Raw genomic sequence first — 18,867 nt, forward strand, 5'->3', positions numbered from 1 at the left:
AAAGCTCTTTGGTTTCTTGAATACCTTTTTTTTCTTAAGGCGACAGGGCTCTCAATTAACTGCCTTATTGAAATATAATTCATATTTTTCAATAAAAATTAGAAAGTAAAGGGGTCCTAAGACCAAAAAGTTTGAGAACTACTGATCTAGGCTATATCCACAATGAAATTTGAATGCCTCCCCGAAACTGGAAAGAATGTGTTTCTGAACTAGAGTATTTTTATTTTATTCTAAGGTTAATTGCTGAATTTGAAATTCATTCTGAGGTCAAATGGATAGGGGCAGTCTCACAGGCAGTTTCTAGGAAATCCATTTGTGTTGTAGATTTTCTCAGCTGGTAACTGAGTCCTTCTCTTCTTCCCCCAGTCTCTTAAAAGAGTTCAAGGCTACTAAAATGTCTAACTATTTTTTTTAGCATATGTGCTGTTGAAGCAAGCACTGAAGTGTCTAACTTTAAAGGAGGATAGAAGACCTGAAGGAAATGAGCATATAATCTGAAATCAAGTATAATTTACTGACATTTGAAAAAATTAAAATACGGCCGGGCGCAGTGGCTCATGCCTGTAATCCTAGCACTCTGGGAAGCTGAGGCGGGCAGATCACTCAAGGTCAGGAGTTCGAAACCAGCCTGAGCAAGAACGAGACCCCGTCTCTAATGAAAATAGAAAGAAATTAATTGGCCAACTAATATATATAGAAAAAATTAGCCGGGCATGGTGGTGCATGCCTGTAGTCCCAGCTACTCGGGAGGCTGAGGCAGCAGGATTGCTTGAGCCCAGGAGTTTGAGGTTGCTGTGAGCTAGGCTGACGCCATGGCACTCACTCTAGCCTGGGCAACAAAGCGAGATTCTGTCACAAAAAAAAAAAAAAAAAAAAAAGAAAATATCAGAATTTCCTATAAATATGTCATTGATAAAGAAAGCTACAGCTCTGCACTGGTATTTCCACCACTCTAAGGCTTCACATGTAGCGATGTCCATTCACATAAAGTAATTCCTGCAAATTACACACCTTATGCCTTAACCAATTAAACACCTTCAAAGAAGATTCAGTTACTTGCTACATGCTCTCCTCTCCTAAGGGACTAGCCAGGTGTATGTGGGGGGGGGGGTGGAAGAGGGAGGTACAATTAATGGGTTGATATGAAACAATATTAGAGTTTTAGTACTTAAGTTTGAGGTTCTGGTCACTTATGCATTTGTGATATGAAGTCAAAATAATTAAGGTTATTAAGCAATGGTATCTTCCAAATAAAATTTCCTTATTAGTAATTCCCTTTCACAGCTCTAGATTAGTAGAATTCAGGTATACGAGGACACTGCAAGACAAACTGTCCATATCTGCAAATCAGGTTTTCAGAACTAAGTGGCCAAAATAAAGAAATAAATTGGCTACTAAAACTGACATAAACTATATCATCCACAAATGCCCACTTCAAATTTAGATTCATCTAAAAAGCCTTATTATTCTAATCTCTATAAATTAATGTTAAAGTGTTAAACTTATAAAAAATAAACTACAATAAAATACCCTTTTAATCTGTCTTATGCATGGGGGTTCCATATAAATACTCACCTGCGAAAAAAGTTTCATCCATTACTCAAAGTCTGTCAACTGTTTTTAGATTATCCTCTCAAAAGACATAAAAACTGTCAACTACTAACTGTGAAATGTAGTGCTTTCACACCAAAAAGTTAGAAGCCACTGAACTATGTCATAAATTTAAAGAATGAAGAAGAAAAACAACATGATCAAAAAGTCTAACCACTTTCTTCAGGATCTATAAGTTACTGATTTGAGGTTTCACATAAGAACCTTCCTAATCCCTAATGCATCAAAGCTATTTTATTTTTGTTCTATCAATGAAAAACAAATAATCCTTAGGAAGTCTTCAGTTCACAGTTTGTATCCCAGTAATTATAAAACAAATATTCCATAATTCTAATTCTTCAAGAATGGAGCATGGGTCTTCATATGGAATGAAGTGAGTGGCATGAAAGGAAGACAAAAACTCTACTGGTACTAAGTAAGGAACATTCAACAGAGGGGCAGAATGAGCATTATAAACTTAGTTTAACTTTGTAATTAGTAAAAAGCTTTGGCTACCAATAAGAATATATACTTTTCCAAGGCATATTTATCAAATTATAGGCAAGCAACATTACAACCATACACAGAGATTCCTAATATAATCGTGTAAGAAGCAAACTATCATTTGGCAACAGGTGATGTTCCTTTCATCTATAAAACTGCCACTCACAACCAGAAAAATTATACTATGTGTCTCTAACAATTATAATCTAAATTATTAAAGGTTAAAATTCAAAACATTGTAAAGCATTTAAGAATCCCCTATGTCTTGGAAAGTCTGAAGTTGTACACCTGATGTTACATGACTTTAAGAGTGAAAACTCTTGAGTTACCCATACCATTTCTCATCTCCATTTATTGAAATAGACTATAATTACGTGCCCTGCTACTGATTCCAGGCTTATCAAAGGGATAAAAAGCTAAAACTGAACCAGCTGACAGAAACAGATACTATAAGAAAACTATGAACCTTGCCTATTACATGTTCTCTTTCTTAAGAGAGAAAATTTACACAAAAGGCACTCTAAATTTTACTTCCCACTTCTTACAACAGCTGGCACTATGTCTGCTATGTCCTACACTGTTCTTTGTGCTAGTGTCAGGCTGTATTTTTAAAAGATGGACACTTTCGTGCTGGGCATGGTGATGAGGGGGAGGGTGATATTGCTTCAGCCCAAGAGTTCAAGGCTGCACTATGCTATGATCACGCCTGTGAATAGCAACTGTACTCCAGCCCGGGCAACAGAGCAAGGCCTCATCTCTGCAAAACATTTTTAAAAATTAGCCAAGCATGGTGGTGTTTGCCTGGAGTCACAGCTAGAGGAGGCCAAAGGATCACTTGAGACCAGGAGTTCACGGTTGCAGTGAGCTATGATCATGCCCTGCACTCCAGCCCCAGTGACAGGGCAAGATGCTAAGTCAAAAGACAGCCAATTCTCAAAGATCCCATCCTACTCTTCTTTAAATTAGGAATCTGTGTTACCTCCTTCTTACAACAGGTGGGCTATGCTATCTCCTTTTGAATCTAAGCAGGGCTGAGACTACTGCAGAAGTGATACTGCAAACTTTCAAAGCTAAATCATCATAAAGTTTCAGTGTGGCTCTCTCTTGAAACACACAACCTGGGAGTCCTACACCACCACTTCAGACTGCAGTCCCCAACCCCCCAGCCTCGGACCAGTACTGGCCTGTTAGGGACTGGGCCACAGAGCTTTGGCGCAGCGCCCCCCCACACCCATCTGTGGAAAAATTGTCTTCCTGTCTTCCATGAAAGTTAGAAATGAGGTGTGGGGGGGGTATGCACAGCAGGGAAGCTTCACCTGTATTTATAGCTACTCCCCATTGCTGGCATCACTGCCTAAGTTCCCCTCCACACCACCCATCCACCATGGAAAAACTGTCTTCCATCAAACCAGTCCCTGGTGCCAAAAAGGTTGGGGACCGCTGGTAAGAAATCTGGCTCCCCTGCAATCACCATGTTGAAGAGATCCTGTGAAGAACACACAGAGCTAGAGAGAGATGCTTGAGAAGCCCCAGCTGTTCCTGCCCCCAGCTGTGTTGAGTCTTCCCAGCCCAGGCACCAGACATGTGACACACTGAAATGAGTCAGTGAGCTTTCTGATTTCAGTCCCCAGCCTTTAAGCTGCTCCACAAGCTGATACCAAGTAGAGCAGAAATAAGCTGACCCTGCTGGGCCCTGCCCACATCGCAAATTCATAAGCAAAAGCTATTGTTTTAAGCCACTAAATGCTGGTTGGAGTGGGCTGTCATGCAGCCATAATAAATGAAACAATGCTTCACATGTATAAACTCATTTAATGCTTACAATAACTATTAATATTCTCATTTTACAGATAGAGAAACTGAGAAACAAGTTATATGACTTGCCCATAGTTAAACAAGTGTAAAATATTAATGCCAAAAAATTAAATTACCACACTGCTATACATTCAAAGGAGAAATCTGAATTACTGATTTAAGAAATAACTGAAGGCCGGCGCGGTGGCTCATGCCTGTAATCCTAGCACTCTGGGAGGCCAAGGCGGGTGGATTGCTCGAGGTCAGGAGTTTGAAAGCAGCCTGTGCAAGAGTGAGACCCCATCTCTACTATAAATAGAAAGAAATTAATTGGCCAACTAATATATATAGGAAAAAAAATTAGCCGGGCATGGTGGCGCATGCCTGTAGTCCCAGCTACTCAGGAGGCTGAGGCAACAGGATTGCTTGAGCCCAGGAGTCTGAGGTTGCTGTGAGCTAGGCTGACGCCATGGCACTCACTCTAGCCTGGGCAACAAAGCGAGACTCTGTCTTAAAAAAAATAAATAAATAAAAAATAACTGAAATCTAAAATACAGCCTTATAACATACATCAAAATGACACTCAGTTTAATCTAGTGAACCACACAAAGATAAGTTCCTTTGGTTTTGTACATCCATACTACATACACACAACACATATAATTTGATTCATTTGGGTAGACAATTTTACTAACAAGATAAAATTATTAAATTTCATTCCCACAAGTCAATTAGCTTCACAAAAATTAATTCAAAGTCAGTCACAAAAAAGCAACACTGTCCTCAGGTAGAAATTTTCCCAAATTTAGTACTGAAACAGATTTGAACCTAATAATGTCAACATAAAATCCAACTCCAAATATTTCATTCTAAGGACAAGTGGTAATCACTTTACTTTCTATTTATCAAGGACAAACAGTAAGTTATGAAGCTAGTCTTAAACAGGATTAAGGAATTTAGACAGAAGATTTCTTCTGTAAGGCTGCCTGGCTTTGCTTTCCAAACTGCTGTAGTACTACAGGCTTTTAGGTCAATTAGGTAAAAAAGCAAAGACAAGTGCCTATTTATTATATGTTTTATATATGTATGTTATAAATAAGTTAAATTCCCCAAAGCCCCTCCTATTCACCTAAGGTGGAAGTAATTCTGTTCCCTTAGGATCCAGTTAATTTGTACTGTGAATCACCTATAAACCTCTCTCTATTCAGAGTAAACTCCCAAACCTAGCTAGTGCCTTGCACATAATAAACGTTCTTAGTTTTTACTAACAAATTTAAGTAGGATTTTTAAGGCAAGTAAAATATATAGCTTTGTCACACTGAGATGATCATAAAAATTAATTGGAGGCACACTAAAAATCATTAGCCAAAATCAAGATATTATTATTACTATTATTACTATAATTACAAGCTACAATCAGTGCAATTTTTATTAAAAGGCTAAAATAGATTTTTCTAATCAAGAAAAAGACTACTCTCTAACCCCACAATTATTTCTCTGGATAAAGACAGAAGATTTTTTTCCCCAAGACCCAGCAACATTCACTAAATTGGCCAAAGGGGACTTTATGCAATAATGATGAAATATGGTGTATGGAAAACAAGTAGGCTACATTTTTTTTTTCAGCCCTATGCACATTAAGTTTGTCTTCATCCCAAATCTATTGTGCTTAAAGATTACTCCACCCATGGCCGGACGTGGTGGCTCACGCCTGTAATCCTAGCACTCTGGGAGGCCAAGGCGGGTGGAATGCTTGAGGTCAGGAGATCGAAACCAGCCTGAGCAAGTGCAAGACCCTGTCTCTACTATAAATAGAAAGAAATGAATTGGCCAACTAATATATATAGAAAAAACTAGTCGGGCATGGTGGCGCATGCCTGTAGTCCCAGCTACTCAGGAGGCTGAGGCAGGAGGATCGCTTGAGCCCAGGAGTTTGAGGTTGCTGTGAGCTAGGCTAACGCCATGGCACTCACTCTAGCCTGGGCAACAAAGTGAGACTCTGTCTCAAAAAAAAAAAAAGAATTACTCCACCCACATTATCAGCAAGCAAATAGTATATTCAAAAGACTGTAATACTAGAAACATTCTATTTCAATACAATTACACTATAAAGAGTTATCTTTTTACAATGCAAAATTCTACTTAAAAAAAAAAAAAAGAAAGAAAAAAAGAGTTATCTTTTATCTTCTTAAAGAGATTTCGAGAAAAATGTGTACACAGGTATTATATTAAAAAATCTGCTATGAAGGATAATTCGTTTTATAAAGAAGCAATTACATTTAAGTTTTTTTAAAACTTAGTGTTAAATCATAAAAATTATCTAATAAGATGATTTCAGTATATATGTGTCTAACAAGAATGACTATAGTCGTTCTTGAGTCAACACCTCAAAAGACATGTTGAAGTGACTAATTTCCAAGATTAATTTAAAACACAAAAAAAAAACTATTACCAATTCATCCACTTCAGTATTTTAAAAAGTATTTATAAAAAGTAATGACAATAATATTATCAATTAGAAATGAATTAATAAATGTTTTGCTGAAAAACACTCATATTCTAAAATCTTAGTGTTTTTCTCTAATTGGTAATTCTTTATTTTTCTAGGAAATCAAAATATAAATGAAAATAAGAAAGCAAGTCAGGGGCCAGGTGTAGTGGCTCACACCTGTAATCCCAGCACTCTGAGAGGCCAAGGCAGGAAGATCCCTTGAGCTCAGGAGTTCGAGACCAGCCTGAGCAAGAGGGAGACCCCATCACTAATAAAAATAGTAAAAATTAGCCAAGTGTGGTGGCACGCACCTGCATGCAGTCTCAGCTTCTCAGGAAGCTGAGGTAAGAGATCACTTGAGCCCATGAGTTTGAGGTTGCTGTGAGCTAGGCTGACACCAGGGCACTCTAGCCCAGGTGACAGGGCAAGACTCTACTACTTCAAAAAGATATCTGTATACTCATATTCACTGCAGCATTATTCACAGCTAAAATGTGGAAACAACCCAAATGATCACTGACAAATGAATGGATAAGTAAAATGTCATATATAAATATAACCCAGTATTATTTAGCCTTAAAAAGGAAATTCTGACATATGCTACAACATGGATGAACCTTGAGAACATTATACTAAGTGATGTCAGTCACAAAAAGACCAATGCTGTATCGTTCCAGTTGTATGAGGTACTTATGTAAGAACAGTTCTCTTTTGTTGTTTCATCAGTCACACTAATGACGCTCAGAAAGAAGAAATATGCATCAGATATTTCCACATTCAGTTAAAGTCAATCAATTACTAAGTTCCTAAATATAAGCAGTGTACTGAGTATGATAGGTAAATTCTGAAGTATAAAGACAAAATCTGATCTTTAATCTTAAAAATGTTATAACCTAGAAGACACAAACACAAACAGATATTTCAATACAACACTATAAATATGAAATAGAAATATGGTGAGTTTTAAACCAGAAGAACCTACCTAAAGTATCCTTGAGATCCTGAATAGAGCAAAGCCACATTTGGCAATATTCTGGGTTTGTCTACAGGATAAAATATATTACCTATTTCACTTCATTTAAAGTACTTGCCAAGTCTACAGCAGAATCTTCACATCTGAGCTTCAAATTACTTTATTGTTTTGTCAAAAAACCTTCATTTTTAAGAAAAAGAATCAATCTGAGGTTCAGGGAAATGAAATAATTTGCCGAAGTTCCTTAAGGCAGGCTCGAATAAAGCAAAGACTACAATACTCATCACTTATCCTCACTGGAGTATTCTTTCCACCACACATCTGTGCATGAGAAATGGGAAAATAAATGACTATGAATTAAATACAGCCCCCCTAAGCTCTTTACATACACCATCTCACTTAATCCTAACACACAAGATATTGCTCCTATTTTACAGATAAGGAAACAACTTCTCAGAAGTTAAATTCTATTAACCCAAATCTTTCTGTCTCAAATGTAAATGCTCTTTCACTACTCAATTTAGTTATTTTAGTGATGGGTGTGACCAAAAAAAAAAAAAAAAGAAAGAAAGAAAAAGAAAAAACTATTGTTCCAATTAAATTCTCAAGGAAAAACTTTTTATTCAGAATAACATTTTTCTTACAGAACGTGCAAGGAAATTAGCTTTTCTTACCTTTGATTCAGCTTCCCAAGCATTACAACTTTCTCCCTCAACCTATACCCTAGCTCAAGTCTCTTCAGTTCACACTTATACTACTCCTACTACCATCACCTAATTGATTTCCCAGCACCCAAACTTCTGCTCTACCTTTGCCACATATTAATTTTCCTGTAACACATGAATTTCATCATTGATCCAAAATATATTTAGAATACCTAAAATGTGTGTCAAGTACTGTGCAAGGCACTACAAATAAGAGTGTGATCAAGACAGTCATGGTTCTTCCTCTTAAGGAACCCACAATACAGCAGAAGACACAATATAAACACTTAACAATTACCCAAATTGTGATAAGGGAAATGAAGAACTCAACAGTGCTGGCAATGTTAACAAAGAATCTAGATTGCCTGAGAAAATGTTCAAGGTAAGACCTGAACATGAACTAGGAGTTTCAAAGACAAAAGGTGGAGAGAGGCCAACGGGTTTCATTCCCTAACCTACAATGAGAAGTGTGCACACCTGTGTTGGTAGGCAAGGCCCCACTTTAGCCATTAATTCTTATTTCCCAGTTCCAGTGTGCATCCTCAGATCTCAGGAGGTGGTCTCCTCAGCATGCTAAGCTCATTCCTGCCTGTATGTTTCAATTAGAGTTTCCAGAATTCTCTCATCGCCCATCTAACCCTAAAATCCACCCCTCTCCCAAGAAATCTTTAGTCTCTGAGTATACAATATTCTCCAGTTCTAATTTTGTTGCACTGCATTAGAATTCAAAGAAAAAAATTGAAAATAATTCAATCATCTCTTAAGTCTTGTCTTTAAAAACTAAATATCTGAGGAGGTATCATCATATTTCTTTCTTATCACTAAACAAGGCACAATACTAACCATCACTAAATGCTCAATAAATATTTTTTTAAAAACATCCAAGTATCGTGTAACCACCTATCCACACCCAAACTTAGCCTTTTTTGTTCTTTTGTTTTGTTTTTTAAGAGAAGGGGGTCTCACTATGTTGCCCAGGCTACTGGGTTCAAACTTCTAGGCTCAAGCAATTCTTCCACCTCAGACTCTAAGCAGCTGGGATTACAGGCATATGCCACTGTGCCCAGCTGTCCATTTCTGTTTAAGACCAATATAATTATTACTTGACAAATGCAAATTACCAGTCACAAGAATGAACTCAATACGTGGTTAGATCATTGCAAATCCATTACCATTACTGAAAAACATATTCCATAGCACAGAATAGGTTAGACAGATGTAAAAAATAAAAAAAAAAAAGAAAAAGAAAAAAAAAAAACATATTCCAAAGCTTTTTACTAATAATAGATAACTAACTTCACCTACATATTAAAAACAATTAAAGGGGGTATGAAGCCTTTTAGGCCCACCACAGAATAGACATATATGTTTAAAGGAAACTGATTAAAATGTAGATTTTGTAATGAAATATTTGGTCCACCACATCCTTTTGCAGATTTCTGCTGCACTCATTTATAGATCTTTGCCATACATTTAATGCTTGGTATTGTACTTTTTGGCATTCCAGATCTTATACTACTTCACAACAACAGTAGTAGCTCATCACTAGTTTTATCAACTCATTTGTGCAATGTCTGTCTGCTATCCATGAGGTCAAGGCTTTGTTTTATACAATGCTGTATCCCTAACATCTAGAATAGTATCTGGCACATAATAGGGATTCTGTATACATCTGTAGAATAAACATGTATCCCATAGTAAATGCTTACTAAATTGTGTCCCAAATAGTCTACACACAATCCATGTAACACTATTACAGGATAGGAACTATTATTTACAAATGAGAGAATTGAAGTAGTAAGACATGAAATAAGTAAATCCTGTTGTTGATATTTCAATCTAATGCTAACGATTAACTCAGTATTCGTCATACCCAAGGTATTATGTCAGGTACCTAGATCTAAATGTGGCCAGGCACAATGGCTCATGCCTATAACCCCAGCACTCCAGGAGGCCTTGGTGGAGGGACCACTCTGGGCAACATAGCAAGACCCTGTCTTTACAAAAAGTAAAAAGACTAGCCAGGCGTGGTAACATGTGCCTGTAGTATCAGCTATTTAAGAGGTTGAGTGAGAGGGATCACTTGAGCCTGGCAGTTCTAGGTTGCAATAAGCTGTGCTCACGCTACTGTACTCCAGTCTGTGTGACAGAGTGAAACCCTGTCTCAAAAAAAAATAATAGAGAAAAAGAAAGATCTAAGTGAGTGAAACTGTCCCTGCCCTCAAAAATACCATTCCATAACAAAAAAGATGAAGCAAGCATTCAAATAACATGGATTCTTCAAAACAGTTCACCTGGCTCTTTAACAGAAATTATTTCACTTGAACTTTAGAACACTTTAAGGTAAGACCTAACTCTGTTTTTTGCAGCTGAGGAACTAAGGTTCAAAGACATTACTCAAAATCATAATAAAGGTAGCAAAATTGAGACTTGAATTGTGTACTCTGACTTCAGATTACAAACTCTTTACACTGCAATATTCCTCAAGCGATCCTCCTGCCTCAGCCTTCCAAAATACTGGGATTACAGGTGTGAGCCAACATGCTCCGCTTTACACTGAAATATTCTGTATTCCTCCACCTATAGAACAGAGGGAAGTAGGAGGGAGAAATACAAATACAGGAATTAAAAGGACAAAGAAAGCCAAGTTTAAGGAGGCCAGGAAAGCATGCATTGTGGCATTCTGATGGACTGAAAGTTGTCTCAGTCAACAAATATTTAAAGCAATTATCATGTAACAGAGAATATGAATAAAAAGAAAAACAGGAAAAGCTTATTTTCTAAGTGAAAATATGTGAAGAAGAAAACATGAGCAGGTTTATTTAGGTCATAAAAAAGGCATTGTATAGTAGTTTCCTCCTTGCTCTGTAGGAAATGAGCTCCTGTATCACAAGGAAACACTAACAGCCCTATGGAGATAATGACCTAGTGAGTTAACTGCCCAAGAGCTACATAGGTGAGCCATGTCAGTGGCTGAGCACGTTCCTGCAATCCCAACTACTCAAGAGGCTGAGGCAGAAAGACTGCTTAAGCCCAGGAGTTCAAGTCCAGCCTGGGCAACCAGCAAGACCCCATCTCATTTATAAACTTAAAAAAATAATAACTGAGCCATCTTGGACTTGCATTTCCAGCCCCAGTCAAGCATTCAGATAACTGCAGTGCTTAACATCTTCACTGCAACCTCACAAGACCCTGAGCCTTTAAGTAGCTAAATTTGGAGGAAATTGTTACCTAGCAATAAATAACACAATAGGCAAGATATGAAATCTGTTTACAGTAAAACTTTCTGCTAGGAGCTATGGCAAAACAAACACCTTGTAGTTAAAATTCTAACAGCAATATATACAAGATAAAGTAGAAGTATTTCTGACTTCCTATTTTGCACAATACCCACCCAGTAAAAGTAAAAAGCCCTGCACATAGGATATTCCTGTGTTTGGTAGCAACCTAGCCTATGTACAGGATACTTTGGCAGACCCAACAAAATAATCTTAAGGTTTCTTGAAAGTATTAATAAAATAGCTCCTTAAAATCTCTCCATATAAATTTAATCCTGAAATCTGAAGTTTTTTTAATTGTCATTTTGTTTTGTTTTTAGCACAGAGTCCTATCATCCTGACAGTTACACTACATTATCAATGAAAACTGAGACCCATTAGAAACTCTTTTCTCTAAATTTAACCAAAATAAGAGGGAAGCCGTCTGGGTGCAGTGGCTCACGCCTGTAATCCCAGCATTCTGGGAGGCAGAGGAGAGATGATCACTTGAGGCCAGGAGTTCAAGACCAGCCTAGGCAACATAGTAAAACCCATCTCTAAATAAATTTTTTTTAAATTAGCTGGGAGTGGTGGGCACATGCCTATAGTCCCAGCTACTCTGGAGGCTGAGGCGGGAGAATCACTTGAGTCTAGGAGTTCCAGGTTACAGTGAGCTATAATCGTGTGAGGGACAGACCAAGATCCTGTCTCTCAAAAAAATAATAAAAATTAAAGGGGAAGCTGACCAAAGATGAATTCTGAACAGACTATAAATACTTGCTTTAGTGTTGAAAGTGGTACCTAGTGAAAGGGAGTTCTAGCATGAAGTATGAACAAAATATTAGTATAGGTACAATTATTTTATTGCCTCAACCATACAGATCCTTAATAAATCTTGACAGTAACCTCAGTATGCAGTCTTCTAATAGTAATCTGATTTAAAAGTTTAGCTTCCCTAGAAAAAGATCTTTCCAGTCACACTAGTGGAAAAACTGGCAATATAAACCAGTTTTCTGAAGGTTGAAGCAATTTTAGTTATACCTCAAAGTGTGCAACACATACGTCTAGGAGTCCAAACTTTGTGACCCATGAGATAAGGGCTTCTGGCCTTAACTGACCATTAATTTCCATACTACAGGTTGTGCATTCCTAATCCAAAAACCCAAAATATTCCAAAATCCAAAGGCTAGCGCTGTTTTGTTATTGCTGTTGTTTAACTGCTGATACAGGTATTCAGGTGATGCTACTGTGCTGCTTAGTCACCCTGAACATATTACTTTTTCACTGTATTAACGGTACGTCACATTTTTTACCATGAAGTACTTCTGTGTGAATAAGCAGATGAAGAGGATTGCTTATTACGTCCATGCAAATATTCCAAAATTAAAAAAATCTGAAACATCCTTGGTTAAACATTCTAAATAAAGTTATAAAAAATAAAAATAAAAAATCTGAAACACTTCTGATCCCAAGTATTTCAGATAAGGGATACTCGACCTGTAAATGGCCTTTCCCATCACCCCCATTCTTACACATGTACTTTTCACTTGACATCTAGATTTATTCAGAAAGGCTGATAAAAACAGGTAGTTGAAAGTGATTAAGTTAGGTCTTTCAAAGTAAGTCATGGCTTATATCCTAGTTGAAGGAAAAAAACAACATATAAAGACAACCACAAAATAGAGGCTATTATAACTCACCTAATCCAGATAAGAAGAGTACTTTCATGTATTATCTGATTCAATAGCTAGTACTAATTTGTAAACTAAAATGATTTTATAGGCATTTAAAATTTTAAAATTCCACTTAAAGGCTAATTTACACAATTTGAAAGGGAGACTATGTGTTCTATTTTCTTGGCAATAACTTTTCAGTATCAATCTATGTTCACTATAAGTGTTGACATTTGATTACTTTTTGGTTGACTCATTCACTGAAATATTTTTAAACTCTTTATATGATAAATACTATGTTGGAAAAATGGAATAAAAAATGATGTTTAACATTTTTTTTAATTTTTTACAGTTAATTTAGCCTTTGAAATTATCCTAAAAGGGGTAACTTTTCAAAAAGTACCTAAGCTTCACTGAGGACAAAAAAAGTACTTAAGCTTAAGTTCAAAGTACAAGAAAAGCTAGTTTTTAGTGGTTTCACATGGCTAGATACCCCCCCAAAGAAAATTCTATCTTTGTAATCAAAATAAAAGTAAAATTACACATCAATTTCAAGATTTTCTAAATTTACCAAGATAAACATGCTTATAAATTTACACTGATTGTGCATAACTTTCTCCTGGGGGCGGGGGGACCAACTTTTTTCCTACCAGGTGTCATTTAATCGTTTTATAAATTAGTTACTTTTCTTTTTTTTTTTTTTTTTTTGAGACAGAGTCTCCCTTTGTTGCCCAGGCTAGAGTGAGTGTCATGGCGTCAGCCTAGCTCCCAGCAACCTCAAACTCCTGGGCTCAAGTGATCCTTCTGCCTCAGCCTCCTGAGTAGCTGGGACTACAGGCATGCGTCACAGTATGCCCAGCTGATTTTTTCTATATATATTAGTTGGCCAATTAATTTCTTTCTATTTATAGTAGAGACAGGGCCTCACACTTGCTCAGGCTGGTTTCGAACTCCTGACCTCAAGCAATCCACCCGCCTCAGCCTCCCAGAGTGCTAGGATTACAGGCAACTGGCCAAATTAGTTACTTTTCACCACACAACTTCCCAGTACATGTTTGTAAAAGACACCTTAGGCCATGATCTCTAATAGCTAAGTCTTTATATTTGATTTCTTTTATAGTAGCACTTAAAATGAAAAATATTTATAAGATTTCAAAAAATTCTAAAGCATATCAGATAAACTCAAAACTACAACATAATCTCAAAGTGACAGGAAAACAGAATGGGCATTCTAACAGAAATTAAATTCTAATGATAATAGAATCCTTGTAATAGGAATGCTTAAAAATTTTTTAATGTAATTTAAAACTATGATATCCATCAGTTACAAAAATAAAGACTTCCTACCATGAAATCAATCTATAAAATCTACATAGATTGGTGTAATCTGCATGACAGTGTATACAAATTATGGATCCTTTCCAAATAAAAAATAACTTTGGGGGAAAAAAAACTCAAAGGCCAGGCTAACGAGAAAGCATTTCAGATCAAGACCACAAACCAGTTTCACTAGTAAAAATGCTTTTTCATATAGGTGACAAATCCATTACCCTGAAATGGTCAAATCAGAACAGTACTTTGTGTAATCTCTCATACTTAAGCATTTATGAAAAGCAAGTATCCATGGTTATCAAACTTTAGCCTTATTTGGACACCAATATTTTACTTCTTACTCTGAAATACACTGTAAAAATTAGATATTCAACCAAATGTCTAATAAATCTCAAATGAAGCCAAAACTCCACTTCATGAAAACTACTTAACCAATAATGCTGTCTCCTAAAGTGATGTAGTATATTGGGTATTAACTAAAAACAAAACTCTGACACATACCCTCATTATTTAAGGTGAATTACTCTAACTCTTGTCAAGTGGAAATAGCAGGGGACTTGAAAACCTTTGTTCAGATCCAGCTTCAACATTTCCGTGCTATACTTACAGTCTTGAGTAAGATACTCAACTTGCTTCTTCATCTGTTAAATGCAAGTCAAAATCATACCTATCTTGCACATAGTTGTGAGAATGAAAGGGAGACATTTAAATTATGCAGTGCTAAGCAAGTGTATGTGTGTATACCGGGTAAATGAAAAACTGTGGTAGACTGTACAAACTAACTTCAACCTTCAAATATGTAGGGGTATCAGTGAAGGATATAATAAAATGATAAACAGCACATGCTTCATTGTGTAGTTCACATCAATTTTTAATTTTCTTGAAGAAGTTCTCCTTCCTGATTATGCAAAATTTCTAAGGTTTGTACAGTCTATTTTACCCCAACCAAGATATTTTCTTACTAGAATTAAGTAAATGTCAAACAGAATATAACGCTAATTTTCAAAATATTCAAGGCTTTGTACTCCTGTAGCATTAAATATAAGCTAAAGTGTTTAAATATAAACTTTAGTTTAAATATAAACTAAAGTGTTCATTTTTATCAGCTAACAGTTGGATTTCTAGAACTTTAGAACACTTAAATTTTTAATCAAATCACTATCAACTGTTAAAAATTCAACTGTTCGTCAAAACATCAGATGGTCAAAATAAACGCTACTTTACTTTAGAAGTAGTATAACATGCATGACGTGATTCTTTTTTTAAAAGTACATTAGAAATCAACTAGTTAAAATATGAAATCTTCCAAGGAGATCAAAAGTAATGATAAAATCATTGAAACGTGCTATTCCAATAAATGTCCTGAAAAAACGGGGTGAATTTTTTCAGTTTCCATGTTATTTCTAATCAGCTTTAGAAAAAAACAATACTAAAACCTTCAGACACCTATCCGATACATGACTTTAAATATTACCATCTAAAATCATAACTCCTCACACGTCGAAGCATTACTATGTATTTTAAGCCGCATGCTAATGTTGTACCTTCAGAAACAAGACTGTTATTTTGTTTATGATTCCAATTCCCCCATTCCGCAAACTTATTTTTAAAGGCCATCAATTCTCTATTCTTTTTTAAACGATTTACACGGGTTTTAAACTTTCTCCCAGATTTGATCACAAAACAAAATAGGAAAGACTGTTAAAATCACGTTGGAGACCGCAATGTCGGCTACAAATGAGAGATTACGATAAAAACAACGATTTAAATGCAAAAGAATTGTCCTTCCCCCCCACCCCCCCACCCCCCCCCCCGTTTAAGTACAGAAAAGTGATAGTTGGGGTCTCCTCCCTGGACAAGGAAGTTCTGTTCGATCCGGGCGAGACCAGCCATATTGGAAAACACTTGTCAATTATAGTTCTGACAAGTGCTCGCGAACGCGGCCGGACCGAGCTAACCTCGCGTACCGAGGGGCGTACATCCAGGCCCGCTTCCGCTCCGCCGGAGGGTCGGGGCCTGTTTGGGGACGGTGACCGAGTGAGCGCTGTCCTCAGGCCGGCGAGGAGTGCAGCGCCGAGGGGAAAGAGGGCGGGGAAAGGAGAGTCGGGGGGGAACGGTTTGAGAGTTGGGAGCCGCTATCCGCTGCGAGAGGGGCGCGGCGGCGGCGGCGAGAGATTTCCGAGTTGAGCGCCTGGGGGAGGGGCCGGGGATTCGGGGAGCAGGGGGGATCGCGGCGAAAAGTCCCCCATGTCCCCTCGGAGGGGTCCGGGAGTTCAAGAGGAGGAGGAGGAGGAGGAGGGGAGGGGGTACCGCTTCGGCGCACTGACCTGTCCTCCGAGTCCATGCGGCTCAGGGGCTCCCCATCCGACGACATCTCCAGGCTGCCTCGCCGGCCCCCGGAGGTCGCGCTGCTTCCGCCTCCCCCGGTCCCGTAGCCCTCGTCGCCGCCGCTGGAGACGACGCTGCTGCTGCTGCTGCCGCCCCCGCCGCCGCCCTGGCTGCCCCGCGGTCCCTTGGGCTCCTCCAGGCCCTCCTTGCCGTCCCCATCCCCGCTGCTGCTGCTGGCGGCGCCGGGGCTGAGCGAGCGCGTCTCGTCGCTGCTGCTCCCGCCGCTGCTGCCCACCAGGCTCTCGGCGCTGCTCTCCTCCTCGCCCCCGCCGCTGCTGCTGCTCTCGTCCTCCTCCTCCTCCTCCTCGTCCTCCTCGTCCTCGTCCTCCCCGGCCTGGCTGGCGCTCTCGGGGCTCGGCTCCGACATCGTCTCCGCCTCGCCGCCCCCCACTCCGCCGCCGCCTCCACCGCCCCCACCGCCGCCGCCGCCGCCGTTCAGCAGCAGCGCCGCCACCGCCTCGGCCTCCGCCTCCTCCTCCTCCTCCTCGTCCTCCTCCTCCTCCTCGGGAGGCTCAGCCCGGCCCCGCGCCGCCGAGCCGGGGCTGCCGGGGGGCAGAGGGCTCAGGCGGGAGAGCTCCTCCAGGTCGGCCATGTCGGTGATAGCGGCGGCCATGGCGGCGCCTGCTCCTCCTCCTCCTCCTCCTCCTCCTCCCCGCCGCCGCCGCCGCCGCCGCCGCCTCCCTCTCTCGACTCTGGCTCCCTCGCCCCCTCCCAGACGCCCAAAACTCCGCCGACGCCGCTGCAGAGCAGGAGGAGGGCCCGCGGGCTGCGTCAGCCTGCACACGCGCTACGGAGCCCGCGCGGGGACAGGCGCGCGACTCCGCGCACTCACGCGGAGACGGCTGCGCGCCTGCGCGGCGGCACGCGGTGGCGCCTCCCCCGGGCCGCGAGTTCCGCGCCCGCGTCCCCGCCCGGGCCCCGTCGGGCGAGCGCTCGGAGTTTCCTCGGGGCCTTCCCACGCCCTCTCCGGCCGCGCGGCACGAAAACCCGGACGCCGCCCGGGGATTTTAACAGCACTCCGCGTTCTCACGGTAGTCATTCATTCCAGGCGTGTTCGGGGAGGGTCCCCCGTGTACGGGCGCTGGGCCAGGCATCGAGCAAGTCCCTGGCCTTCTGAGCGCTTGCAGTCTGCGAAGACAGGCGATTAAAACGAGCAAAAATAAGTAGCAGGATGCGAGATGCTAAATCTCTACGTGCGGAGGGTCTCAGGTTTTAGTCTAACCTGTGTTTGAATGCCCCAAGGGATGTTGAGATCACTGACTCGGAGCAAACATCTCTTTGGTTCAAGGTCCACAAACTTTTGAGCTCAAAGTGACAGCTACACATTTTCCAAGCTTGTTATGGATATTTTATCTGTCCCAATTTTTAAAATACTGTAATATAGCCAATAGACTCTAAATACCATAAGGATTTAATACCCACCAACGTGCATATTTTTTTTTAAAATACGGTCTTTCTTATACCTGGACAATTTCCATCCTTTATCTGCTGGAACTCATATTTGCATTGCCCATCCCCTCAAGAATTTCATCCTAATCATATATTTTGTGCTTGAATTGTTTTACTGATCATCTTTTTACATTTACTTGTAATAAAATGTGTATATGTGTTGCAATTTACTGGGGTTTTTTTTAACATTTTCTATAATCATTAATCATAAAGCTCTTAAAAGTGTTATTTCAACTGATCAAACACAAAAGTAAGATTTTATCAGCAATGCATGTTTCAGAGATGGAGTTGGATGGATTTTTTGAGAAAGAATTCACCAACAATTCTATTCCAAGTTTTCACTTCCATGGATGTAAGCGTTAAGAAAACTTGTGCGCATAAATAAGCAGAGGAGAAAATGAATGGAGTTTTGTTGTAGTAGTGCCACTCAATTCTTTGAACTCCCTTCAAATTTTATGCCAAAAAATCACATAAAGATCTAACAAAGAAAAAAATACTTTTAATGATCTATCAGCTGACAACCCTGATTAGGTTCTCTTTCAACTTTGTTGAAAGCAACTAACTGAAAAGCACCTGACTTGTGAAAGGATGTGTTTACCCCTTCTCATTCACCAGTCAATTGTCCCTTTCTTTGGTGTCCTGGAGGTTTTTTGCATTCCCTGGTATTGCACCTTAGTAAGGTTTTGGATGAGGAAGCATTATGCCTTTCTTT

General features: G+C 39.5%; 1 protein-coding gene across 2 annotated transcripts in view; it reads right to left on the reverse strand.

Annotated features, from left to right (window-relative positions):
• The window catches only part of AEBP2 (AE binding protein 2), a 71,928-nt gene extending 54,550 nt beyond the window's left edge, over positions 1-17,378 (reverse strand). Inside the window, exon 1 of one of the 2 annotated variants that reach the window (XM_012785511.2) lies at positions 16,646-17,370. In XM_012785511.2, the coding sequence (XP_012640965.1) occupies positions 16,646-17,319 (674 nt within the window). In that variant the 5' untranslated portion in view covers positions 17,320-17,370. Of the gene's footprint in view, positions 1-16,645 lie in introns of both variants that reach the window. The other variant, XM_012785512.2, reaches the window with a different exon arrangement.
• Positions 17,379-18,867: the final 1,489 nt, after the last annotated feature.

The sequence above is a fragment of the Microcebus murinus genome, chromosome 10 (assembly GCF_040939455.1).
Source record: "Microcebus murinus isolate Inina chromosome 10, M.murinus_Inina_mat1.0, whole genome shotgun sequence".
NCBI classification, from domain to species: domain Eukaryota; kingdom Metazoa; phylum Chordata; class Mammalia; order Primates; family Cheirogaleidae; genus Microcebus; species Microcebus murinus.